At 37.1% G+C, this 27262-nt stretch overlaps 2 protein-coding genes across 2 annotated transcripts in view; both read right to left on the reverse strand.

Moving 5' to 3' along the window:
• SMC5 (structural maintenance of chromosomes 5) overlaps positions 1–23484 on the reverse strand; it is a 37295-nt gene extending 13811 nt beyond the window's left edge. Inside the window, exons 1-15 of the mRNA XM_056513980.1 lie at positions 23293–23484; positions 21877–22018; positions 20743–20795; positions 18469–18631; positions 17155–17289; positions 16421–16561; positions 12306–12467; positions 8000–8071; positions 6936–7191; positions 5638–5792; positions 3510–3623; positions 2074–2168; positions 1743–1875; positions 702–875; positions 399–568 (exon numbers count right to left, since the gene is read on the reverse strand). Of these exons, the coding sequence (XP_056369955.1) occupies positions 399–568; positions 702–875; positions 1743–1875; positions 2074–2168; positions 3510–3623; positions 5638–5792; positions 6936–7191; positions 8000–8071; positions 12306–12467; positions 16421–16561; positions 17155–17289; positions 18469–18631; positions 20743–20795; positions 21877–22018; positions 23293–23405 (2078 nt within the window). The 5' untranslated portion in view covers positions 23406–23484. The remainder of the gene's footprint in view (positions 1–398; positions 569–701; positions 876–1742; positions 1876–2073; positions 2169–3509; positions 3624–5637; positions 5793–6935; positions 7192–7999; positions 8072–12305; positions 12468–16420; positions 16562–17154; positions 17290–18468; positions 18632–20742; positions 20796–21876; positions 22019–23292) is intronic.
• A 2799-nt stretch (positions 23485–26283) lies between these two features.
• Positions 26284–27262, reverse strand: part of MAMDC2 (MAM domain containing 2) — a 55039-nt gene continuing 54060 nt past the window's right edge. The window contains exon 14 of the mRNA XM_056514420.1: positions 26284–27226. Coding sequence (XP_056370395.1) covers positions 27165–27226 — 62 coding nt within the window. The 3' untranslated portion in view covers positions 26284–27164. The remainder of the gene's footprint in view (positions 27227–27262) is intronic.

Here is a 27262-nt window from a genome sequence, read left to right on the forward strand (position 1 = left end):
AGTATTTTAGTAAATAATACTGTGGACAGTTGGGGGTCTTACTCAATCCCAGACATGCTTACTTAAGTACCATTTATGCACATTATGGTATTATCTAGATATGTACTACAAAGTCAGAGCAATAACCTAATATTTGATATATAAATATCCAGTGACATTTAACCGGAATCCTATGATTTCAGAAAAAAATCTGGAACATCGCTACATGTTGTCTCAGATACTATCATAATTTCTAAACACCTTCCTTGTCTTGATTACCACCTGTATCTGATGCTGAACTGGTTATTTTTAAGGCTAAAAGCACACTGCAATAAGAGAAATTAAAAATATCTTCATTCTTAAAATGATAACATAGATATCACAGATTTTTTTCATAGATAACATAGCTTGTTTCCTACCTATCATACTTCACACCAATTTTTGATTCCAACTGCCTCCTCTGTTTTCCTCTCTCCAACAGCATCTTCTTCTCTTGCCTGACCTTATTGTCCTGGCGTTCCAGAAGTTTCTGTTTGTCGAACAGTGCAGTCAAATGTGCATCCAATGACTTTAATGTATTCCTGATGTCCTGAAATAAAAGAGCAAGCACCACTAGCATTCTTACTGCATACCATACTAACATATGCAAGCAGGCTCAGCTTAATGCATGATAAAATGGGCAATAGCTCACAACATATACAGTTACAGAAATAAGTTTCTACCTGCCCTTGGTTTTCCAACTGTCCTCTTTCATCCGTATCCACTGAAATAGTGAGATACTGTGCCTCCCTCAAGCACGTGTTACTAGAAAGCCTTTGATTTGTGTAATAAGATAGTTTAATAATGTATCTTTCTTCTGCTGTATACATTTGCTTCAGATTTGTTTCCTGTATAACCTAAGAAATACAGAAAAAATATTAATCTGATAAAAGCATTACTTAAGGCAATCCTTTTCAGAACAAGGAATAAATATGATTGATCAACACAATAGAAAAAATTCAGCTTATGCAAGACCTACTTATTGACAATCTTTGCAAAAAATGCCAAGTTTAATGCAGCATTATACTAGTAATTCAGACTGGTCAGCAAAGAACTGTTGAGTTACTGTCAGAGCATATTACCATAATATCTTAACAATAAGACATTATTAAGATGTTAAGATATTGCAGACACCAATAAAAAACTGTTAGCATTTGTACAGCATAGTGAACAAGGACTAAGTATTTTCTTCAGATAGGTAACATATTACACAAGTATCCTGTGTAACAAAGAAACACAGTACCCAAGACTTAATAGATAAAACCATAAAGTGAGCTGTAATGTATTAGTCAAGCAAATGCATCTGTAGGAAAAAAATAAAAGTATAAAAATACCAGAGCTGCTAGTTTTAAATGAGTCATGTCAAAAAGAATACTATAAATAACCAAAGATTTACCATAACTCAGAGAAAAAATGTCCAGTAAACCAGAAACAGCAAAATGCCTCCACAGGATAAGGTACATTTGGCTAAAAATGTTTTTCAGTTTATATATGCAGCATCAGCTATATTCTGTCAATTATGTTCAGTGAATAATTACATTGATCAAACATGTTAAAATGTCATGCAGTATGTTAGAAGTGCTCCTACTTCTACAGGGCAAATAAAAAAGCATAAATAAAATTGCTAAAGCATTTTTTGTGTTCTCCACATTTACTTGTCAAATAATTTCCAAAATAAAACTCCACACCACACAGCTGAGTTTTAGCTTCTTCAGATACCTTACCTTTTCAATCATGTCTCTGGTCTTCTGTGTTCCCACAGGAACATCATGAACACGGTACTGGTAACAAAGATAACTCATCACAGGAGGAGGAGCATCAAATAACTCTCGTAAGTATGAATAAAATCCATATCGGCTGAAGAAGAGAGAAAAAAAGCATCACAAATCAAATTCAGCAGATAAGCAAGCTGAAGTTACTGAAGGGTCAGAAAGAAGTCCCACTAACCCAGAACTGAACTAGTGATAATTGATTTGCATAAAAAATTCTAATATATAGCAACTAAACAAACCAACTGCATTTAACACTACTTCCCCGATACAAGCAGATACATACTGTAATTCTTCAATCGGTCTTGAAGGTAAACTTCCAGCATGTGATTCAGCAGGTGCACATACAGCATTCACTCTTAGTTTCTGATGATCATGCACCTATATTTAGATTATATTAGATTATTTGGTAAACACCAGAAAAATTCATCATATGCAAATAAAATATTCATTATTGATTCACAGAGTCAGAATTATTTTCAACTGATGACCTCTGGAAGAACTCACAAATTCACTCTGGCTTAGCAATAACCAAGTCCTCTAAAAGTAAACTCCATTAAGTCTCTGAAAACACTATGGGCTAGAGAAAATAAAAGCAATCAAAGAAATACACAGCCAAGTGCTCAGTCTAAAGAGCTAATCACATAAGCGAAAGATCAGTTGAGCTGGTTAAAGCAGCCTTGAACTGAGTTCCACAGCCACACAAGCAAGATAAGCTCCCAGAACCTGAGATATCACCACTACTGTTCAGGTATAAAAAAGTGATTAGCTTTCGTGAAGAGTGGACGAGTCTTTAGAAATTGCAGGACAGTTTGTCACTAAATACACCACTGTGTTGACTGTAGCTGGGAAACAATGTGACAGTTTAATAATCAATCTTCCCTTTCTTTCCTCCTGCATCATCTATCTGATGATCCTTCTGCATCATTATCCTTTCAAAAGGAACAATCTTCTCACTGATGCAGAAGACAGCAGTATTATGAAAATACAAGCTTAATTTGCTCCTTGGACCACTGCATGTCACAAAAAGAGGCCACTGCTTCTTTAGTCAAAGAACAATGGAAAATTTTTGGACTGAATTTGTAGATTTCTGCACTAGCCATTTTCTTGTACACAGTATTTTCTGCTTAAGTGGTTATTGCCTTTCTGAGGAAGATAATCTAAAAAACCACATTTTCTTAATATACCTGCATTCCTCCAGTTAGTCTAAGCTTTAAGAAAACCTTAATTATTAAGAGAATCTTTGAACACTTTGCATTGTCTACGTGTTATGATACAGATATTTATCATTGTTTGTAACACCCTGTAAATTCCCTCCTAGTTACTTACTCTGAAGGAGCTAAAGGGTGCTACATAGATAAACGAAGGAATCCGAAAGAGGCTCTTTTGTCTTTCTTAGAGATCTTGTTTATTGCATGATGACTCCGTAACAAAGAGGTCTTAGGGTCTCAGCTAACGGACTTTTCTAGGGAAAAGGTCAGGGAGCGGACTTGGAAAGAAGCCAATAGGATGTGGACACGGAATTAGGGTAACAGGAGAGATCAGGGAGGACAGAGGCCTTTATGGCTTTCCTGCCAATGATATAGGACCCTAGAAAAAGTTATAGCATTCCTTCTACCCCTGGTTTAGGGTTACAACAATTGTTATACAAATTTACTTGGTAGACTCCCAAGTTCAGGGCTCCTACTTCAGTACTTAATATCAAAATTGGTGCCTACTTGCCTCCGCCAGAAATGTTTCCATATCTTCTTGACACTCAAAAACGAAAGCCCTCATGTCATTGCCCGAAATGTGATTTTCAATGTATTTTGCATGTGCACTGTCTTTCACATTGATCTAATAAAGAAAAGTAATAAGCAATGGATTTAATACAATTCAACTAAATCACCCCCAAAAAACATCTTAAATAGTCAAGATGGTATCTACACCTACATTTAATGAAAACAACAACTATGTCTTTAAAAATATATTTCCTTGCCTTTTTTCCAACCAATTCTCTTGGGAGGAAACTTAAGGTAAGTCACAGATCACTGTGCTTGATTTTTAGTCATCCACCTCTCCCTCTTCTGCTCCATCCTGACCTTACAATTGCAACCACCTCCCATCTTATATCTAATGGCTTTGATCCAGCACTAGTAAAGGTTTTTTCATGAGCAGCAGAAAACACCACACTCCTCAAGCTGAGGTGTTTCTGAATTCCTAAGAAAAATGCCCCACATACTTCAAATGGATGAAGCTTTCCAAATCTGAATGAAATGTTAATGATTGTGTTTTTCAGTTAACTTTCACTAGATATTATGTCACTATACACAACGCACAAAGGCAAAATTACATAGAACTACACAGTTTAATAATCTCAAGTTGGTCAAAGGCTGGGTACAGTTAACAGCAATTTGAAAGCTGGAATTTTTAAGTACATGAGACTAATTTACACGACACCAAAGTGTACTGGTTTTGACTGAGGTAGAGTTCATTTTCTCCATAGTGGCTAGTATGGGGCTATGTTTTGGATTTGTGCTGAACAGAGGGCTCATAATACCAAGATGATTGCTATTTCTGAGCAGAGGTAACACAGAGCCAAGGCCTATTCTACTCCTGATGCTGCCACAGTGGTAGGGTAGGGGTGCATGAGAGACTGGGGGGAAACAGACCCAGAACAGGTTACCCCAAAGGGATATTCCAAATCATCATGCTCAGTATATAAAATAAGGGGAAGGAGGAGGGTACACTTGGAGTGATGGCTTTGCAAATTTCAGTTTAGGAATGGGGTTCTTCAACTTAGAAGACCCATTAAAACCACGCCACTGCTCACTCCCCTGCTTCCTGCTCCTGAATGGAGTTGAAAACTGGATGCAAAAAAAGTGAATTACATTGGTTGACATAAGAATAATTTCCTGGAAACTGCAATAAGGTAAGAGAACAAGCAGTAACTGCAACAATTTTAATAATAAAAGTTGTAAGACTAACAATTTACACCAAAAGCCTTCAACAAATACTGACTGCCTGTTCCCCACTGTGACTTCTCACAACCTGAAAGGGATGCCATTCTCAAAAGCAAGAGTCCGTTTCCCCCACTCACCACACAGTGAGGTGAGGTGATATGGAACAAATTAGGGTCTGGTCACATCCCCTCAGCCACACATTGTTGCAAGCACTAAAGAAGTTTAACCTTGTCCTTGGCCAAAACCAAGACACCAAGTCACTGTCACACATAATGGGGCACTGCTCTCCTGGAGATGGTTGGATACCGGTCTGCCCACGGGAAAGGGTGACTTAATTCCTTGTTTTGCGTTCCTCATGTGCATAGCTTTTGCTTTCCCTATTAAATTGTCTTTATCTCAAGCCATGAGTTAAGTTTTTACTCTTCTGATTCTCTACCCAATTCTGCAGAGGGAGCAGTGAGACAGTGGCTGTCTGGGGCTTGACTGATGGCTGGATTTACACCTTGCAATATATTTCTGTGTTTCTAGATGGCTGGGTAGAGCAAATCAAAAAAACATTCAGAGATCACAGAGAGAAGTAACCACAGCTGAGCAGGTTATGCTGTAAGGGGAGATACTCAATTGGTAACTGACAATGCTTTTTTAAGCAGCAACTTAAGAAGTAAGATTGGATAATAACTGGTTGCACATTAGAGAAACCTGCAACAGGCACCTTCTTATGGAGGAAAGGAGTCATCCCACCATACTCAATTACCACACTGCCTATGGAATTCTAATTATGAATATCCTGCATGTACTTGGCAGGACATTCCAAGATGTGTCTTTCAAGTCTTCCAGTCATTCTCGAAGCCTTGCAAGACATAAATAATCTAACCATTACAGAGTGGTATGCAAGTAAATCTTCTTACTTCAAGCATCATGGGTTCACAAGTTTGTTTTTTAAACTTGTCTTTGTTGTTTCTTAGCCACATAAGAGCAGTGTGTGTGTCTCGGAATCTCATTTTAAGCTTCTCTTCCTTCATATGCATTATATTATTAAGTTGTCCAAGGCGATCAATTATTCCTGTAATTTAAGGTAGTTTCTTAAACAGAGTACACAGCAAGTACACATTATAACCAGCATTTTCTGGTATCTACTGACTACACTCCTCAAAACTGTTTCTCTTTCCAGATTTGAGATGCAGCTACTTCTGAAGAAATCTTAAGAACTATTAAAGCTCAAAATCTAAAACAGAATTAAAAACTTACCCAAACAATAACAAAATATGGTAGGCACAGTAAAAATACAGGAATTTTGCCCTAAAAGAATGTTTTTTCAACACTTGCTCTACCTTTGTACTTAAAAACAAAAACATCCCTAGAGGAAAGAGACAGTAGGACTAGTAATGTGAAATACCTGTTATTTAATGCTGGCAAAACCCAAAATGTGTGACAATAGACTGTGCATGAAACCACCTGCTATTCAGAAGAGACAGAGATCAAAACCTGAGAATTTTGTTCTATTCAAGATAAAATATACAGTGTCTCCTTCCAGGTCACTTGGACTCTCTACCTCAGTTTCTTCTTGGATTCTGTGGCAAGTTAGGTGCCAGGCAGGTATGTGCAAATGAGCAACATTCACTGAGGAATATGCACACAACACTGCCAAGTTTCAACTTTTAAATTTCATATAATTTCTTAGAAAGGACTATTTGCAAATCCCAGATTAATGTAAAGCAACTCTGGGATTAAGATCAGCTAAAATTCATCTAAGAAGGACAAATGCACTACCATCAGCTAACATATTGCATATGATAAATGAAATAGCTAAAATACTGCCTCTTTAAAGCAAACTACTCTCACCATCAGGTTTGGGACTGTTTCTCACAACCGGCTAACTACACACCTTCCTTTATAACAAAAAAAATCCCCCAAACCTCTGAACTGCCAAAGGAGTCTCCTTACCAGAGATCAGAAATACTGATTCTCTAAAGCATAGTTTTAAGGTCAGTTGTCACTTTTAAATCTTCTTGTTCGATTTTGTAAGTGGTTGTTACTTTTAATAAAACTGGTAACAAGAAAGAGGAGTGCTATACACGTAAGCCAACCATGAGTCGTGAAGTAAACACTTTGAATTACTTCACTACAGCAGGACAACTAGATTCTGTACAAGTAGATTCATTAAAACAGTAAAATTGATTGAAAAAAACCCCTTTAAGTAACTTACTTTTCTCTTCCTGCTCTTGGCTGTTTTTTTCTGCTCTTATATCACTGATATCATTATCAATATTTGCCCTTTCTTCTTGTAATTTTTTCAGCTCAGCATTAACAGCATCAATTTGCTGCTGAAGTTTCTCCCAGGTTACCATTTCATCCAGCTCATTCTGCCACTCCTCTATTATTATTAGAGTTTGCTGTATTTTCTTCTGCCTGTTTGTTTCCTCATCCTTTTTCATTCTGAATGCTTGATTAATTTCTTCAATCTAAAAATTTTTAGTATTTCCAAAAAAAAAAAAAAAAAAAAAAAATCAGTTTGGTATAAAGAACCTACAACAAATACTTAGGATACCTGTGCAACTGTAATTAATGCTGACATAACCCAAAGAGCCCCAAACCCCAAGAGTCTGTTACTGCTCTAACAGCACTATGACACAGTTCCAATAGCACTATGGCAGTTGAAGATCATAAACAAATATACAATCAAGACTATAAATCAATTCTTGAAGTTCCTTCATTTTCAGAAAAGTAGAACCTTAAATGTCAATAAATTGCTTAACAGTTGCTTAGTAAGTCTGAAGTTTAGTCTATGATTAAGTAAAATCTATAGCCCAAACACAACTTTGAAGTTTTGACTCTGCATCCTTATACATTACATTTATACATTTCTTGACCAAGCGCTTAGATAAGACTGTTTCACATCCCTGCAAGAATGTTTCTTTTACAAAATGTATATCCTTAGAAACAATAACCCCAGCCTCTCAGGTATGGGGCATGCTAAGTGCATCACTTTCAAGGAAAGCCTATTACAAAGAGCATGTGTGTATATTTCTCTGTCTATCAATATATACACACACGTATATTTTATTAGGCAACTTATTTTATGCAGTATACACCTCTCTCTTAATAATTCATGTTTTACTGATTGAATTCTAAAGATACATTGTGTATTGTAAGGAGAAAAGAGTGCAAGCACTTGCAGCATCTTAATAGAAATTTGCCACTCTGCTAACAGAAGAGTAGACAAAAAAACCAAAAACAAAATCAAGAAAAGTCAGACAGCAAGACTCTTACCTGTTTCTCTTTCATCTCCAAAGCATCTTGTTTTTCTTTACATTTCTGGGAAATATTTCTAATTTCAGCAGTCTGCATACAGCAAGATATTTAAATTTACAGTCATAAATTCACTTACATGTGTATAAAGTAGTCAGATTTTGAACAATATCTTGTATATGCATAACTAAGTATTTATTCTGCACTTTACTACTGACAAAGTCATACTCACCCATTTCATTCTTCACTGTATCTGTAGCATGTATAATTTCAGCAATTTGTGAAGACTTGTATAACAGCATATGTACTGTATTTTTCACAATCATTCAGCTATATGTCTGCAAATTCAGGCATGACATATAGAGGAAGTTCCTAATCTGAAATTAAAATAACTCCATCTTTGATTTCAATACAAATGTTACATTCAGATGCCTACAATTATGAAATGTTCTTGCCTTGTTCTCCAAATCAATTTTGCAAAGAAAGGTGATACTAAAGAGCAAGCAAGGCTTAATCTCCTAGGCAAAGCATGGCCAAACCAGGTTTTATCCAAGTCACCCTACCTCTGAAATGCACTGTGCTAGAGCTAGATCCCACACAACTGAGACTGATAACCTGTTGGTTTGTGTGTAGGCATCATGTCTCTGTTCCTTCCCTATCCTCAGCTCCTATTAAGTGTAATAATAATATAGTCCCATCCCTTCTCAGAATATGTTTTATTAGGTCAAGTTGCCCAGGCACTCACAAAACTGAGTTCTGAACACAGGTGAAGCACACTATGCTTTCTCTGAAAACTTAAGTTTCTCTGTCCCTGAATCCTCAAGGCTGAAGCACTGCAAAGAGAATACTGGAACAATGCAGAAGGATGGAAGGACTGTAAGTCAATTCCAGTGCAGACATGGAAACAAACACAGGACTCTCACTGGAAGAAACATCTTCCTAACAGAGAGTCATACTGAAAACACTAAGATGCATCAGAAATGGAGAAAATAAAACTGCAGAATTTTTTCCCTACCACAACCTCAAAAAAGCACAAAAATTGTAAAGACTCCTGCAGGTGGTTTGCATAAAGACAACACAGAAGAAATACTCTAAAGTCTTGTAGTTTACTGCTGTGAGGTACTGATTCTGTGAATATCTTTTCAAAGAGCTCAGGGAGGAAATCTGAAGAGGAAGCTCTCTCCTAGGAAACTGATGTTCACAAAACAATTCTGGAGGCTCTCAAAATTAGTTCGCTAGTAAGGAACTGGAATTCTGTTTTTCATTTATCATTGTCTTTTCAGTTATATGTTTACATGTAGACCTACCTAAAGAACAGATGAACAACTAGAATTGTTTTTATGATTTTCATTGTACAACCACAAATGACTGCTTTACACGACTAAATATTGCTATAAAATCGCATTGCATAGTTAACTCTGCTTAAATGCCTTTAAAGAGCCTGGAAAAAACTTGTTCTGAAAATACAATATTTCATCAAACTTTTTGTACAAAATGGGTTACTTTTTTTCCACATTCTACACAATACCACTCAATCCACCAAATTTCACTAAAATTTTTTCATCTAACTCAGAAATTGGAAGGGTTTTAACACAAAGAGATAGGATAAAAAGTCATGCAATGTCTGGATATATTAATTAATATAATTCCCAGATTTACTCCACCTTTCCTTGCCATTCAGCTCCCTCCAGACTAAACTAAAACTTCATATTGGGCTTTCTGCCAACGAAGTTCAAGAAAGACAAAATGTAGAGGTGGTTATTTCTGTTCTCACATACATATCCTCATGTCAAGAGAAAGATCTCAAGAAGCAGTCAGAACTAAAGTCATTTGATAATGGATATAAGCCTGGAGCAAAGGGTCTAAAGAGAATTATATTCCCTACAGGTCTGTGTATCCAGAATAAATCAGACATAAAATAATAAAGTGCTTTCCCTTAATGCCAAATTGAAACTAATCAACTCTTTCTGGCTTATAGAATAATTTACTGTGAAATTCTCACCAAATGCCTGCATTTGTACAAAGATAGAATTGTAAGTTCCAAAAAATTCAATCAGTCTATGCAAAGGTGAGGAACTAATGAAGAAAAAGCAGCTTAAGCTATTTTAAGCTCAAGTCTTGCACTTTAACATTATGTCTAAACTATCTCCTGACAGTGCAGCTAGGACTGATTCTCCCTTCCAAAGACATTTCAACAACCCAATTGTGAAAGTACATGTGAGGGAAATAAATTTCAGCATCTGAAAGAAAGGTACTGTCATGAAAGTTCAAAAAGCAGCAATACACCTCTCAGATCTTCTTAACTTGTCTGGTATTTTACAAATAGTTCATGCCATAACCACATATATAATATACTCCCTTACATCTGTTTCCCCAATTCTGGACTCTGAGTTCAAAACAAAATAATAATCATTAAAATTAGACTTGGACGCATCATTTAACATCAGAAAAAACAAGTTTGGAAGTGTCTTATTACAATACTATATACAGAATAGTGTCAGTTACAAATAAAATACAAAATTCTAACTGATCACTGGAAAGCCATATTAGAGTACCTCAGTAAGTCTTTTATAAATTATTTATTTCAAATTTATCCTCCCTCCTTCTTCCTTTATTTTTGGCTACTGTAACACTGCAGAACAAATGTACCAAATCCAATTTCCAGATACAAATTAAGAAAGACCTCAGATTACTGTTAACCTTTTGAATATATGGTATATGAGAGCTTTACTCAAAAAGTTTAGATTGAAAAGAAAAATATCTTGATTCAAGAGTATAAATGAACCATCTCATACATTTTCTCAGGTTTTCTTCCACTGTTTTGTAGGAAGTGCCTATGTTGAGCAAGGTCCCTGCAAGTTAAAACTAAAATGATCACTGTATGTCCTAGGTTTCTCACAGAAACAAAGCACAATCTTTAACAAAAAAGATTACTTTTATATGAATACAGCCCAATACTCCCAAGAACAGTGGTATCAATGGTTAAGTAGAACTGCTCCCTGTTAAAAAAAAACACAGTAGCTTCACACATATGAATAAAACCTAACAGGATAAGAACAAGCAGTGAAAACAAAATTTAGTAATTCACAGGCATGAAGGCATTATGAAAATTAACTTCAAGCTTCCAGATGTTAACTTTTCTCTAAGAAGGTACAGTTACCTTTGAACAACAAAAACCTTCTAAACAAACAGCCCAACCACACCAAAAAAAGGTGACCACAGTAAGACTGCAACATTTTGGAACATTTAGGTATTTTGCATCACAGCATAATAAACTCTTGCAATATTGCGGGACACAAAACCTAAATGCTTTTTCCAAAGAAGTTTCTTATAATTATGAGGTCCTTGAGTACTTCATATTATTGGTGCAGTGTTTATCATAACAAAACCAACAAGGTTGTGAACAACAATGTGTAGGAGTTTATTGTCTTTCAGGTCTGGTTTTGGGACAAGGGTGGGTGTCTTGGCTTTTTTTTTTTTAGAGAAAGCACAAGACTAGTGTTAGCTCACAGTGCATTAAATGCCACTGAAGTTTAAGATCCTCATTCTACAAGATATCCTCTACATGTGTCACGTCTTCACATCAGCTCCTCTGAGTGAGTCACCTTCAAACAGAGCTCACTGCAGCATACAAACATTCTCATGTGAACATTTAACTTTCGTTATCCACTACAAATTTCTGCAGCTTATGCACACAATGACTTTTGCAGTCTGAATAGTAAATAATAGTTAAAATCCTGCAGGGAATTAAGTACTCTTCTTTTTAACATGGAAATAACATTTTTCCATAAACCAGGAAGAGCAGCTGTTCAAAAAACTTACGTAAACTGTAACACACAGGCAGGTTTGCCATTAAATCCCCTTATGCATAAAAATATTCACAACTGATGGAAGATTACTGTCTAATTAAAAAGTCAAGTCCTACTTATGAAATTATGTTCAATATTAGAGGAATGCTTTAGGCCAGGGAAATTGTAATTTACCTTAAATAAACCATGTTTTAAGAGGATAAGAGGAGCAAGCATCCACAAACTCAAACTACAGAACTGAGGAAAACAGGCATCTAATTCAGTGGAAGCACCTAACTTGGGGAAACTATTAACATTATATCCCAGAAGATTTTTAATGTACAACGAAGAGAAATGTTACAAATGTATTGCTTGAACACAGAGAGGGCACTGAGAAGCAAGGGCACAGGTGCTTAAGGAAAATTTCTGCTGAAACATCATTATGATATACTAGAAAAAAAAGAAGTTATTACTTTACATGTTGCAAAGCTGAACACAGAACACGTGAAATATTACCTATGCTAAACTTCAATACCTACATTATCTCTGGTTTTCATATCCAGATTCCTTAAATTTTCTTCAACTTCTTGGATTCTTCTTGTCCGTGGGGCCTGCATTTCTTTCAGACACTTGAGTTCTTTCTTAACTTGGTTTCTGTTCTGTTTCACTTCTTCGTGCTGTTCACGAAAATTTTCATATTCCTTGGAGGAATTGAAAGTAAAACAATTAAAAATTGCAGTATTCTATTCGAGTGTTTTATACTGTCCAAACATTTTATTTAACTGCTCATGGGTTTTAGAAAAAAAAAATCTCTTACAGAAACTAGTATTAGAGTAACCACGTAAGTAATACTGTTACTAGTTCCAATGATGAGGAGTTCTAGGGATCATTCAGTTCCCAATGAACAAGGAAACATTATTAATACTTCTTAAATAATATGCAATTCAAGCAGCAGAAATAACAACCCATTTATTTGAAATTACCTTGTTTCTAAGTTCATTTGGGATCGCTGAAAAAAAAAAAACCTTAGCCCCTCTCTGTTCATAGTTTGAGACTACTTAGATAGGAGTCTAAAAGCTGAGGAGTTAATAACCACAGACAATTTTGGGAGAAAGAAAAGGAAAGGAGCTGGACAGATCATTAGAGCAATTGACAGACACAACCACTGCTGAAGTAAAGGGGATAGAGTGGAACACACTTCTGGGAAACTAAAGCTCCAACACATACCACAAACACCAAAGCCATTGCTATCTAGGAAGTTTAAGTGAAAATACATTCATAAGAGAAAAGAGATGGTAAGCAGTATGGTGATCAAGAATCTCCACTTCAAGAAGGTGGGAATTTTGTAGAGAAATTAGTTAAAGCTGAAGGAATCATTATTAGTGATTTTTTGTGTGTGTGCCTTATACTCTGGAAAGAAAAAAAACATGAAAAAAGGAAGGAACAAAAAGAAGGGGAACCTCTCCCCAGCCCCCACAAAGATACATAAGATAACAATATGTGCTATGACTGTGAAGGATTCATGAGAAAAAACTAAAGATTTCAGAGGACCAGAGAGAGAGGTCAGTTTGACCTTGTATGCACTTAAGAAAGCCCCTATTTCCAAATGTATGCCTAGCTTACTCCAAGCCATGAAGCTTATTATTACAAGAGTAATAACATTAGCAATATTAATAATAATAATAATTTTATAAATAATATAAATTATTATTATTTATTATTATTATTATTATTATTATTATTATTATTGTTGTTGTTGTTGTTGTTGTTGTTGTTGTTGTTGCAGCAATAGTGTTACATAAAGACCACCTGGAAGCTATTTGTACCAGGTGACTCGGCTTTATCTGCTACCACTTTTTTGTAGTTACTTAACTAGCCTAATGAATCACAGATAATCAAACTAGGCTACAAAATCCAATGTCTTTCTACACAGTATGTTTTTCATAAAGTCAAAAAGTACTTGATGAAAGCTGCTCTAATTCTGTGTAACCAGCAGCCATTGTTACAAAGTTACAGAGGTAAAGGGATTACATTTTCACGTAGCTGAACGATTAAGTTTAAAATTTACCTCTGGTCTAAATAAGGCATTTTCTTTTCAAGATTACAGCAAATGCACACACATACAATTACACTCCAGATTCCTTAGATACAAAGTACAGGCAAGTACCACAGAACTGTCATTATATGATTTTTACACAACAGATTCTTTCAAAGTACACAACTAATATTGATGATTGTAATTATGCATTCCACTTAAGACCTGCACAACTTCCAAAGCATTTCAGCTTTCCCAAGAGATATCTGCATCTTAAAACAATAATTTTCTTAATTGTAAACGTCAGGGGAGGAAAAGAACAAAGGACATGGTTTGACCAAAACACATTTTCAAAACTACATGATTCTAGGAACTATGGAATTCTACGGAACTTAAAGCATACGTTCAAAAACTTATTAGACATAGAAATATGTGAAAATGGTGTATAATTCTCCACATATAGAAGCAGTTATCACTATCTAGAAAAAAAATTGCTTGACAAAAAAAAGTTCCTCAGGTGAAGAGCATAGAGTCTTCAGAATTAAAATGCACTTCAACAGTGATCAGAATATGAACAATCACCATCATTAGGCTTCCCCTTTTCCTCTATAATTAAAGTCTAAGTCTAATGTCATATTTGAGTTATCATATTTCCAGGCTGCCTGTTTCTCTATTTCACATCATCATGAAGTGTATATACATCTGCCTTCCAGCTGACTTGAAAGCTCAGCTGTAGCTACTCTGCCTTGTTACAAAGTTAAATTGAACAGGTAGGTGCATTTAGTCCTCAAACTGAAATCTACCTTTTGGAGAAGATGGAGCAGATGAAACATCCATAGAAGGAAGAATAAACTCCCATACTATTCTCAGCTTTGGTGAACCCATTTTAAAACACAAAAACACCCATCTATTCTTAGAACTAAACAGTGTTAGGTCAAAACAACAAATAACCCCATACTCTTGTAGAACAATGCAATTCCTCTTTTAGAAACAGCTTGGTATTTTGCAATGTAAGAGAATACCAGAAGTTCTGTCACAGTTTGACAAATCAGAAAACAGCAACAGAATGTGAAATTTTATTACAGTCTGTAGTTCAGATATCCTCTACCTAGTAAAACAATTACATCGATGCCCTTTGATTTCAAATGTAAATTAAGTACATGGAAGATCTCATGTTAAAGTTTATTAGAATTTCCCTACAGCCACTGCTCTTGGCATCTCTAAAGCGCATATTTACTTCCAGTTTCCTTCTCTTTTCCTTGAATCTAATACACACTACTGATTCTGTACTGTCAATCAGAACTCCACCAAGGTGTCAAAGCATGCTGCTGTTTCTATGGATTCAGTGGCCAAAAGTTAAATTTAACTGAGCTCAGCCACTAAACGCCTTTAACATACCGAGCAATATAAACTGTCTAGAAGACAGCAGTGGAAGTAAAGTCTGATTAAACTTGCTTAAGTAACACGTTCTCTAACTTATGGAAGGCAACTTAATTGACAGCAGATAAAATCATTAGCTCAGTTTTCCTCTGCCAGTGTCCAGCAAGCCTTCTGAGTTCTGTATAAGCAATTACCTTACAGAAGAGAACAATCAATATCAGTCCACATTAATTATGCAACACCAGGCTAACACATATAATAAGAAAATCCCACCATTCAACAAGTACTGACATCACAGAAGGTATACTCTACTTCCTTAACACCCACCACCATCCATCTATTTCAATTGCTATTCCTAAATCCCTCTGCTGTTACCAAGAAGATTTGAAGGCAGTGATGGGATTTCCAGTTGCTCAAGATGCAAAGGCCATGATGCTCTTAACATAGCCATGTGAGGCTCTGATATATGCAAAATCGCAAAAGTAAGCTTTATTTCTTCACAAGTAGTAAATAAAGTTTTCTGAAAGTTCTATACTGTATTTCATTAACTCTATAATTATAATATATATAATTATAATATAATTAACTCTAAGCTTGCAAACAAGGCAAACAACATATTGTTTCAGTAAACTGAAATCTCCACAAGCTTGAACTGTTTAGAATAATTTAATATAACTGATCATTCAACACTAAACTAAGCTAGTATTAAAGTGCTCCTCAGAAAGACTTACTTTGATCTGTGTAAATGACCTGCTCTTTACTCTAGATTCTTTGAAAGGTGATTTAAAATTTTCTGTCCAAACGCTAATATTTTTGAGATTAGCAACTTAAATTCACTGACATGTCTCCCATTAACACTAAACCTCAACTAATAAATTAAAAGGAGCATAACCTCTAAAAAAAATTAACACGCAAAAAAAGTCACAGCTGAAGAAGCAAGCAGAGCTGGCTAGAGCTTAAACCAGCTGCCTCTGCACGGAATAAAAGGAGTCCTACTCTTGGCCTGAACTGCTGGCTTTCCTAAGAGTGCAATAACTACCTGAACTACTTCTGAATCAATTCATTCAGCTAGGTACGCAAGCAAACAGAATTTCAAGACTTGGCCTGTTTGCACTGAGCAATTGTAATGATATTCAAATTACTCCAGTCACACTTCTTCTAAAGCAACTTTTGGCCTATTTTTAACTCCACAGTCTTACGGAAAAGGGTTAGGTGAGAAAACCCCTGGAAATTACTTACCACCCATGGTCTTTTCCTCTCAAGCATCTCTATTAAGTCTATATGGCGCTTGCATTCATGGTATCTTTCAACATCTTGCTTGTACCGTTCAACCCTCTGCTTCATTTTCTCCAACGAGGTGGTTTTTTCTCTGCACAAGTTCTGTAATATATATTTTCATGTTTTACAGTATCTAAACAGTTCTCAAAATATAGTCTATGTCTCACCTGTACATTAAAGCAGAAATTTAACATTAGAGAAGACATTTTAGTACAGCAGTAACTAGAGGGAAACCATCTAAAAAAGACAGGAACAGGAGAACAAATGATTAAAGGAATAGCCTGTATGGCTAAGGACAGACACTGTTCCTAGAACTCTAGTCCCTTTCCTTTTTGTCTGTCTCTTCATTTTCAAGGAAGTGAGCAACATTAAAGCAAAGGACCAGCTTGGTCATAATAATGACTTATAGAAGACATAAAAGATCTGTCTAGGAAAGTTGCTGCTGGTCAAAAATCCCAGTGAAAAAGGAGTACTTGACAACAGGTATCCATTGTTTTTTGGGTCTGGACCATCACACATCTTTGTATTTAGAAGCATATGAATGTCAGAGTGAATGAGCTCTGACAGAAGATGAGCATTACCTGGTAAAATCAAGAGACCTTGTAAATAAATACCACTTTCTAATTCTGTAACACGTCAGGGTAAAATTTATTTCACTTTTCCTACACTCACTACTCTCTAAAGAGTGTATTTACCTCCAGTTCTTTTTCCTTTTCTCTGAAATTTTTCAGCTCACAATGAAACTGGTACATTTCCGGAGAACCTATGGATTTTTCAGTGGCTTCAAGCAACTCAGTCTTACTCAGTTTTGTAAATTCTCCAACTTTGTCCTACAAAATTTTTAAAAGTTATAGAAAAAAATGTTATAGAAAATACAGGATTAGCTGGAACAGTGTAATACAATAATGCCAGATTTATACAGTGAAACATACTTCTCATGAACATCACCTGACTTGCAGTTCTATGCTAAATATCTCTATCATAGTTAATGACCATCTTATGCAGTACCAAACCTTCCAGAGGACCTGTTCTAAGGCTGAAGTGACCTTGCAATATAAATCTTTTGCAGTATAAATACCATGACTAACTGAAAGTTAAGCCATGTAGAAGTTATTATTAAAGTGGTAGCCAAGGCTATAAGTAAGTACTGCTGTTGAAGGCAGAAGAGCTCAAAACTGAGACTGATGCAAGAAGTGTACCTGATGTTGATATTCCGGCAGAGAACAAATAAATCAGAACTTTCAACACTGTATTGACTGAACTGACATTTACATACTAAAGAGAAAAAGTTCTTTTAAACACCAAGCTAAGTTACCAGAGTATGCTGGAAGCTCTGAACAAATACTGTATGTAAGTGAAAATGAACCATCAAACACCTGGCATATTTTTGTTTCTGCAATATTAGCTTTCTAAATATTAATGGTCTTCTGCATGTTTTCTTGAATTCAGCAATAACCCCATTGAAGGTTTCCTTCTACTACCATTCCTGATGATCCCCATGAACTGGGAAGGAGCCTGTCACAACTTAAAGGTGCAATGTGAGGCAACTTAGCTACCTACATAGGAATCCTGTCCTGCTTGAACATGCATTCAAATATGGAATCTGTAGTATTCTTTAATCTTCTCTCTCCTTCAAGACTTATTTTCCATTAAGATGGTTTTACTCTTACATAATTCAATCCTACACATCTTTAAGCCCTATGCTCAACAAACTACTGAAATTACCAGAAAAGCGCTATTAGCAAGCACTGCTACTTGAACACCAAGACAGGAAACATCAGCATCGCTCCTTTCAGAGTCAACAGGTATAAAATTGTCCAATTACTGAGCTTCTAGATCACACAGCTCCTCTTTTCTTTCACCATCACACCAGCACGGCTGCCTCATCCCTCTTTTCTTTGTACTGTCCTATCGAACCAGCTGAAGTGCAGCTAAATCTAACCAGTAACAAAATCCTCTCAAAGAACAGTACTTCACTTGCACCCACCGTCTTCAAAATTAATTCATACCTGAGGAAGAAATTGGCACAAATTGTCCACCTGGATGTTTAAGTCTGCAATGTGTTCTTCTACCGCTTTCAGGGTTGCTGGTTTTCCGTTGATAAACCACACTGATGCGTTGTTCACCACATGAATCTCACGTGTGATAGTAATATTGTCTGGTGAATTAAACCTAATTAATAGAAAGAAGTGTTTACATTTCCAAGAACACCTGGAAGGTGTTACACTTTCAAAGGTAACCAAGCGTCAAAGTACTGTTAGAATTTATAGGCAGATAAATATTTAATCTAAATTAACTGGACAGTAGCATCAGATTCTCATTTTCATGATTCAGAAAACATCCAGTACTTCAGTGATAATTTAAATTCACATGGGAATCATCAAGAATAGCCACAAATCTTAACTCACAGAATTTACTTATATAAATGAGATGGTTATGCTGAATGTATGAAACACAAATTGTTACAAATGTGGACAGTTTCTATAAAAGCATAATTTGTGTGACATTTAGTAAGTTTTAAAATTGATGTGAAGGAGATGGAGTACATCTTTAAGTATTAGTGTACAGAAATACATCTGTAAGCTGTGTATAAATATTCCACTTGAGAAAAAAAAAAAATAGAATACAACACAAAAAATACTAATTTATTTTCATTTTCTGCTTTTTAAAATCACTAAAGATACATTAATTTTCATTTCATTTTCTAGCTCAATGTTTATTTTCAAAAATTTAGTCTGGTTAAGATTCAGCAATAACAACTAAGTCAAACTCCTTTAAATTTGGTTTATCATTTTGATTCAGAAATTGTCTAGTGCCTGTTAAACACACTGTTAAGGATGGAGAATATAGGCTTGTAGAGTGGCCACGTACCTCAAGATCTTTAGGAACAGAGGTCAATGCAGAAGTGAGCACACATCTGCTGCTGGTGTTCGGACTAAGTGCCACAGATCCTGTTGCTTAATTGTTACTGAATTGTTACTTCCTGCATCACCTCATTTTAATTTATGAAGCTTCCTTCAAAAGGCCTACAAAGCCATGCTCCTTTCTTTCATTAAATTAATCTTTTTACTATCATAACTTGGGTTTAGATACATTTCAAGGGACAAATTCAATAAAGGAAATACATGCCTACAGAACTTCAATTTTTAGCTCCTGTCAAAAAAGCAATCTTCTGCATCATTGGTGTCCCATCCTAGATGTTGTATTTAAGTATTTTCTACCCATCAGACAAAGGACTCAACTACTCACTGCAACCATGACAAACTAGGTCTAATGAGCCATTGAAATGCTACATCTTCACATTTCAAGATTCCTCCCAGACTAACATAAGAATATATTTAAGTTAAAACAACTGCACCATCTACATGAAAGATATCCTATCTCCTACACATATTGTTTGGTCAATCTCTAAAGAAGGTCTTACTTGATCATTCCCACAAAAATAAAAATGGACAGGACTTTTTCCAAGGCCTGCTATGGTATTTTTTTTTCCCCTCAAAAAATTTTTCTTTGTAGCAAATCTGATCAGGATGACCAACTGTTACACAAATTAACACAGGCTATGAATCAGTTGACTATTTTCTGTTTGACTCAGGCAAACAGACCAGCCTAAGGTATATTAAAATCACCTGTGCCATAGCATCCACAAAAAAGGAAGCATATAATATTGCACTATGCAGAAGCTACTAATGTAATTTTACAGTCCAAATGATTTCCAGTTGCTGTTTTGCAACAGCTTGCCTACAAGGCATGGAATTAGTCAAATCAGTTTTTCTACTTCTTTTCTATCAGTATGTGATGTTTTCAGTGAGAATCTAAGCAAGTACCTCCTGCTAACAGTATCAGTATAAGAAAGCAAAGGCAGATTGATCCATTTTAGACTTTTGTCTTTTTTTCTTCAATAAGAATTCCATCCACCATGTAGTGATAGTTGAATTAGTCAGCAAATTTACTGACTAAATTTAAATCATCTGAAGCTTAAACATTATCAAAAGCTAAACACACCATATAGAACTATCTTTACCGATGCATTTTTTGTACATCAAGATAAGTGAAATGCTTCAGAAAGCAAGATCAAGAGTAGCCATCACTGCTTACCTCTTGTGTGAAAATTATTTAAACTTTATGTTCTGAAGTCTGGGGGACTTAGAAAAGGACAAAATAAAGCATCAGCTTGAAGACAGACCTCTGTGCACTAAAATTTTTTCTCATAAGTTTGTGAATGACTGTGCAGGGGAATGATCCCAGTTAAAAGTGCATGAGGAAATAATTTTACTACTTACAGTTCAATTTCCACTGTGCCTTTCATGCACCCATGCTTCACAAAGAGACCGATCTACAAAATTAATTTACAAGCTGTTAGTGCAAAGTTAAATGTATTATCTTATAAGAATATGCATTTGCATAATGGAGCTGCTTTAACAGCGTATTTTATTGAAAACTTACAATTAAAAGCAAAATAAAGTACTAACTAAAAATAAAGGAAGACACTAGTATCCTCCACCACCAGCACTAGAACCTCCTCCATAAGTTAACAACTTCTGATCAACTTCAGCCTCCAAAACTGAACAAACTATAGTCAGCAGATCCACAGACAGGAAGACGTTCTCATGAATTTGGGGGACAAAGACAAGTGAAAAGACACTGCCGAATATCTGTACTAGAACTGCCAGTTCTAACAGTATGAAAATACATCATGAAAAGTAAAGAGAAGTACCAGCACACGGTACTGCCATGCAGTATTCCCATATTCACATTTGCTTATGACTGAGCAGCTACAAGAGAATATGTGTAATCATTTAGGCACTCAAATTCACTGCTCCAACCCTACTCAGAGAAATTGCATCCAAGAATATACAAGAAAGCAAGTGCAAAAATCTGAAAATTTCAAAATACAAACATCCTACTACAGCGTCAATGCATGATATCTTGACAGTAAAAAATGAAAACTGAGTAGCGCAACCCAAATTCCATTTAAATCAAAGATCAGTGCCTCCATCCTTTTCACTGAATTTTCAAGACATATTAAGAGTACATTATCACTACAGGTACTATGTATTTTGGAATTTATTTTACCCTAATTCTCCTTTAGCTGGTATTTCTTATCAAATGCTCAGGCCATTAAGTGCCATTTTCTACCCACTGTGGATGCTTGGCCATCTTCAAACAAAATCTCTAGTCCACTCAGTTTGCACTACAATTTAGGTGTTTCCATTTCATAATTTATACAAGACAGCAAGCAGTTAATTAAGATAACCCCCTTTGTCTCTGGACCAGGTTACTCTTCAATTCAGATGCCTTACTTTTTATAAAAGTAAAGCAAATCAAAGAAGACAGTCCTTCCCTCTATCCTCTGCTGGACAGCACTCTCAATGAAACTCATATTAAATATGAAAATCACAAAAGCTTATAATTACCTTATCAGCTCGACCTAGGAAAGAAGGTTTTCCAGCCAGTCCCAGGCAGATGGCACAAACAATGCTTGACTTGCCTGTGCCATTAGCACCTAGAACCACGTTCAGGTTTGGCCCTGGACGTACTTCACAGACAGAGTACGTTCTGGAAAACACAGCAAGTTTTTTTCATTTTAAAATACTATATTACCTTTAAAAAAAAAATAAGAACTTGCTTAGAAACATTTCACAATTTTATTAAACAGATACAGATACTTCATCTAGACTCAATCGTGAAATATCATTTTGCAAGAAAGTCTCAAGAGTGAAAACTAACATTTCAGTGAAACACATTCCTACTAGCCAGAGTACTCAATAGAACTTTCTTTAAAATCAGTAACTATGAAGAATGAAATCCAGCAATGTAACTTTTTAAATGAACATACAAGTATAACATTTTATTTTAAGCATCAAAAAGAAGACAGAAAACTGATCACACAGAAGCCTTCTTGAGTTACCACATCAGCCTGTCCCGAGTGTTTTTTTTCTAAATGCATTAGACATTGTTCAGCATGTGCATCCAGAATGCCTCCTGCAATAGTAACTATGGGAGCAAACCCATCCATGCAAACTCCTATCAAGCTAACACCCTAAATTTATAAATATTTATTTGATGTTCTATTCCTGCACTGTGCCAAACAGAGAGCTGAAACACTTACCACCAAAGCAGGAGTACAAAGAAGTTAATGGCAACACAATATTATAAACCATGTATTTGTGGAAGAGAAGGTATATGAACCCATAATGAGGATTTAAACTACTCTCTCTGAAGATTTCAATATCTAACACGTGACTCATGCACTACACTACTGAAGGTTTTAGACGCTGGCATGGAGCCGTAAAAAAATGGCCTGACAACTTCTGCTGGTAACCACAATACCTGCAAAAAATAATGTACATAACAATTTCCAGTACACAGTAGCTGGAAAAAACATGTGCAAAGACATGTGTTTCACACACACAGACATTTCATCCTAATGGGTCTCAAGGCCTATCCCCACTGCCCTACGAGCATCTTCTGCACTCTCCCCTGCTTGGCAGCCAGTCGCCTGAGACACAGAGAGCACGCACAGGCTGCACGGCCGACGGGAGCCCGGCAACACCTCTGGAAAGGATGGCCGGCACCGGGGAACGCGGCCCCAGGGAAGCGGCACTGCTGACAACCCCTGGGACTCTGACTCACACAGCAGCGTCTCCCAGCTCCCCACTCCGAGCAAGACACCGCCGTGCAGGGAACACCGCATCCCGCACTCGCCCTTCCAGCCCCCGCAACCCCGGGACCCGCGCGACCCCGCTCCGCTGCTTCTGCCCCTCCACGGCGGGGCGGAAGGGGCAGGCCGCGGCTGCTCAAGGGAGGAGAAGCGTCCCCCGCTCACTCACAGAAAGTTTTCCATGAGGATCCTGACGATGGAGCCCACCATGAACGGGGGCTGGGACACACTGCGCTTCCCAGCCTTCACGACAGCTTTCCCCTTTTCCCGCGCCGCCGCCATGTTCCCCCCAGCCCACCCCTCCCAGCCCACCCCTCCCAGCCCCTGCGAGCCGGGCCCGCTCCGCGCGCTCGTTGCCCGAGGGGGCGGGGCTGAGCCGCCCTGAAGCTTCTCATTGGCGTGGGGCCCGCGGCGCCCGCGCCCATTGGCTGGCGGGGCGGGGCGGGGCGTTGCGGCCGTCGTTGGCGAGGCGGTGCGGCGCAGGCGCCCTACGTGGGCTGGGCTGGGCTGGGCTGGCAGCGGGCGGCGCGTTGCGCTGGTCCTGCGCACGGGCACGGCGTTGTGGGCAGCTGGGCCCGCGTTAATGCCTGCCCCTATCTGAAAGGCGGTTGCTGAGAGGGTGGCTAGACTTTTCTTTGGTGCCCTGCGGCAGGACGAGGAGCAATGGCCATAAACTAAAACTCAAGAGGTTCCTCCTCAACATGAGAAGAACTTACTTACGTTGAGGGTGGCAGAGATGTGGAGTCTCCCTATTTGGAGGTATTCAAGCCCCACTTGGGCACATTCCCGTGTCGCTTGTTGTAGGTGACCCTGCCTTGGCGGGTGGGCTGGAATAGATCCAGAGCTGCCTTCCAGCTCTAACAATTCAGTCATTCCATGATTCAGGCTAATGGGTCAGGTAAATAACATTGCTGTCGGACAGCAGGGGCTGGTTTGGCAGCAGAAGTTCCCGGTGTTTCTGGCAAGCTCAAGGGTGAGCCCAGGAGCCATGGATCAAGGCTGAGGCCTAAGGAGAATTCCTGAGCGGCGCAGACTGAGGAGTGTGGCCCGGGAATGTACCACAACAGACAGCTCGTCTTTTCTTTGAGGCGGGATGAGAGTCAGGTTTTCCCTTTTCCAGGAGGTGAGCTGTGGAACAGGACTGTCTGTCACGGTGCAGAAGCTGCTCTCGCCAGCCTTTGCCCTTACGCTGAGTTCCTGTGGAGCGCTCGGTCTCCTGAGGAAAGGAGTCGCACTGGCAGGCTCCGTTCACATCTAGCGGGATAAAATGCCGGGTCGTTTAGTGCTCGGCTTGAGCTGTCTTTGTGAATCCTCATGATTGTAAAGTTAGGTTTCTGTTAGGTTTATTTTGGGTGACACCACGGCCAGAATACCATTTCATTTACTTTATAAAGAGAATAAGTGACATTTTATAACAGTTGTTATTCTGGATTTCTGTTGGTGTAAATGAGATGCGAATTTGCCTCTCTTTTTGGAAATTAATAAGGATAATGATAAAATGAAAATTAATGCAAAACTATTTAAAGAACAAAAACAATATTAAACAGGAGGACAATGTTAAACAGGAGGACATTAAAAGGGCTTTCCACTGATCTTAGGACAAGCTGAATTCCAGTCCAGCACAAAGATACATTTATAGCAATCAAATACAAGCCCATTACTGCTTGGGGCATTATAGCTGCTTTTCGAAGTTTCTCTTTCATTTCCATTTTACAGATTGTGAGACAACTGGGATCAAAGCAATTACTTGTAAGTTCTTCTCTAGCTTTTGAAGAATTTTTCAGGCATTAAGCAGGCCTGGTACGGCAAGTCTCAGAAGAACTGTTCTTTGCCCCATTGTGGTCCTGATACAGCTACTGCCGCAGTGAAGAAAAGAAAAAATAGTAAATAAATATTGACCCAGGACAGAAATTAATTGCATGAAGTGTTTCTCATTTGAACAGAGCTGATAGAATATTTTTTATCTCACCATAAAACTGAAGTGTGCCAGTGGAGAAATCTTAATGCACCATACCCAGTTTTCAAATGTATTTTAGCCATTCTTTTGCTAAACTTTGAATTTCCTATTCTATAAACTGATATTCATCAGACACTGAAGTAAATGAAAGCCACCTTTCAAATTTTCCCTCTGTACTTTAATTCCTGCAGCAAAAATGATTGGAAAGCTAATGTACCCTACTTAAAGAAGAACTTAGGTGTTTTTTTGGTGGTTTCCCCACCCCCCCTTTTTTAGCCTTTATCTTCTCTCCCCTTCCTCAACCACCCCAGTCAGGACAATGCCTCACACCTTGTGGATAAATACTTCCTTCATGGATACTGATAAAATTACTGAAGCAGTGAGGTCCCTTGAAATCACTCTGTGGAGATTAGGTTAGAGTCCTTCCCTGAGGTTTTCAGTTCTATCAGCCTAAATCTGATTACTTTGATGGAGTGAGGCAGAGTTGCATAAATCTTTAGAGATCGAAGCCTAACAGTTGCTGCATTTCATTTACATGTGGAGAACCACCAAGCCTGATTATTTTAACTACTTAATCTTCACTTGTTTTCTGCTTAGATAATTTGACCTGAGTATTGACACCAAAGAGTGCACTTTACAGAACTATTGCGAAATTGTATTGATTTATAGGAAGCAGTCCCTTATTTCTGTTTGCTTTCATTTTTGAAAGAGTGATGTGTTCATAAGCAGCTGACTAGGGAGACTGTAGGTATCCAGGACAGGCAGATAAGATAGCAATTCCTTTTGGTTCTTTCTCAGTCTCTAGGAAATGAAAAGCAGCTTCAATCTGTGTGGTTGAATAAATACATGAGTATTGAATGTGTTAAACAATCTCTTCAATTGTTTCTGCCACCAAAACAAAAATTTAGGAAAGATTCAAGGGCCTAGATCATCCCAGGTGCTGTTGATCCTTACAGACTGTTAAGAAAAGCATATTATTATCTCTGAAAGGAGCAGGATATGGTGGCTGTAAGAATAATTACTACCACTCAGTACATAGCATCTTGCAGCAGTTCAGATTACATTTTGATAGCTTTCTTAGGTGATGTGACTCACACATTTCATTCTCTTCATGTTCAAAATAATAAATTCAGGGTACTTTATTAGGGTCAGTTCTTTCTCCCTTGCACTGATTAGTATGAAATCTAGAGCAGAGCAATAAGATGATACTTAAAGTTACATTTTATTAAGAAGTTATAGTAATTAAAAAAACTAAAAACTTACATACAAATACATAAAACCTTAAAAAATAACAAGATGTGTGAATTCCATTTCTTATTAATATAAATGCAAGACATCTGTGGTTGGGCAAAGTGTAAGTGCATTCTCTGTGAGTGTAAAAATTTATTTAATAAAAAGACAAACAACAAGACTCTCATCTCAGGAAACATATGGCTTTAAAGTGTTTCATATATAATTACACACGCCAGCATCTTATACTGAATTATACTGAACACTGGAAGTGACTTTATTATTGACAAATATATTTGTTACAGTAAAATAATATGATCACAAAAAATTGCCAGCAGAGTGTTAAGTTTCCCAGAGAGATTTGTCATTGTGAATAATTGCACTTAACCTGTAGGATAATACTAGTAGTTAACACTATTTTCTTTGTTATTTCAAAACATTTATAATTTTCTTAACAAAAATCCGTTCTATCCCCAACACAAAACATTCACTGAATGCAGATTTAAGATAACACAATATTGGACTTCAATTGTGCAACTTGAATTTCCTCTTTTTACTTATATACCAGAAAGGTTAAAAAATTAAAAATGAATGATCTGTGCAAAATGGGAAGCCTTTAATAACTGATACCTCATGCAAAAGAGGAAATAATATCAAAAAATGATGGTCTAAGAAGCCCTGAGTCAGTAATTTCATTTAAAAGGTGAGGAACACGAGTGCTCCAAGTTCTTCCTATGTATTGGTGTGTATTCAAACCAGTCCGCTATTTACTTAAAACATACTTTAAAATAGGCAGTTCGTGCAGTTTCTCACATACAGTTCTTCAATGTACTTCATTCTTTTTCAGACTGTATTTAATACTCAATTTCATTTAAGCTGTCAGGGTAGCCTGATGAGAATTGAATTTCTTCCACTTCTGGAATACAAAGAATGAAGAAATACTGTAATTTTA

This window comes from Oenanthe melanoleuca, chromosome Z (assembly GCF_029582105.1).
Source record: "Oenanthe melanoleuca isolate GR-GAL-2019-014 chromosome Z, OMel1.0, whole genome shotgun sequence".
Lineage (NCBI taxonomy): Eukaryota > Metazoa > Chordata > Aves > Passeriformes > Muscicapidae > Oenanthe > Oenanthe melanoleuca.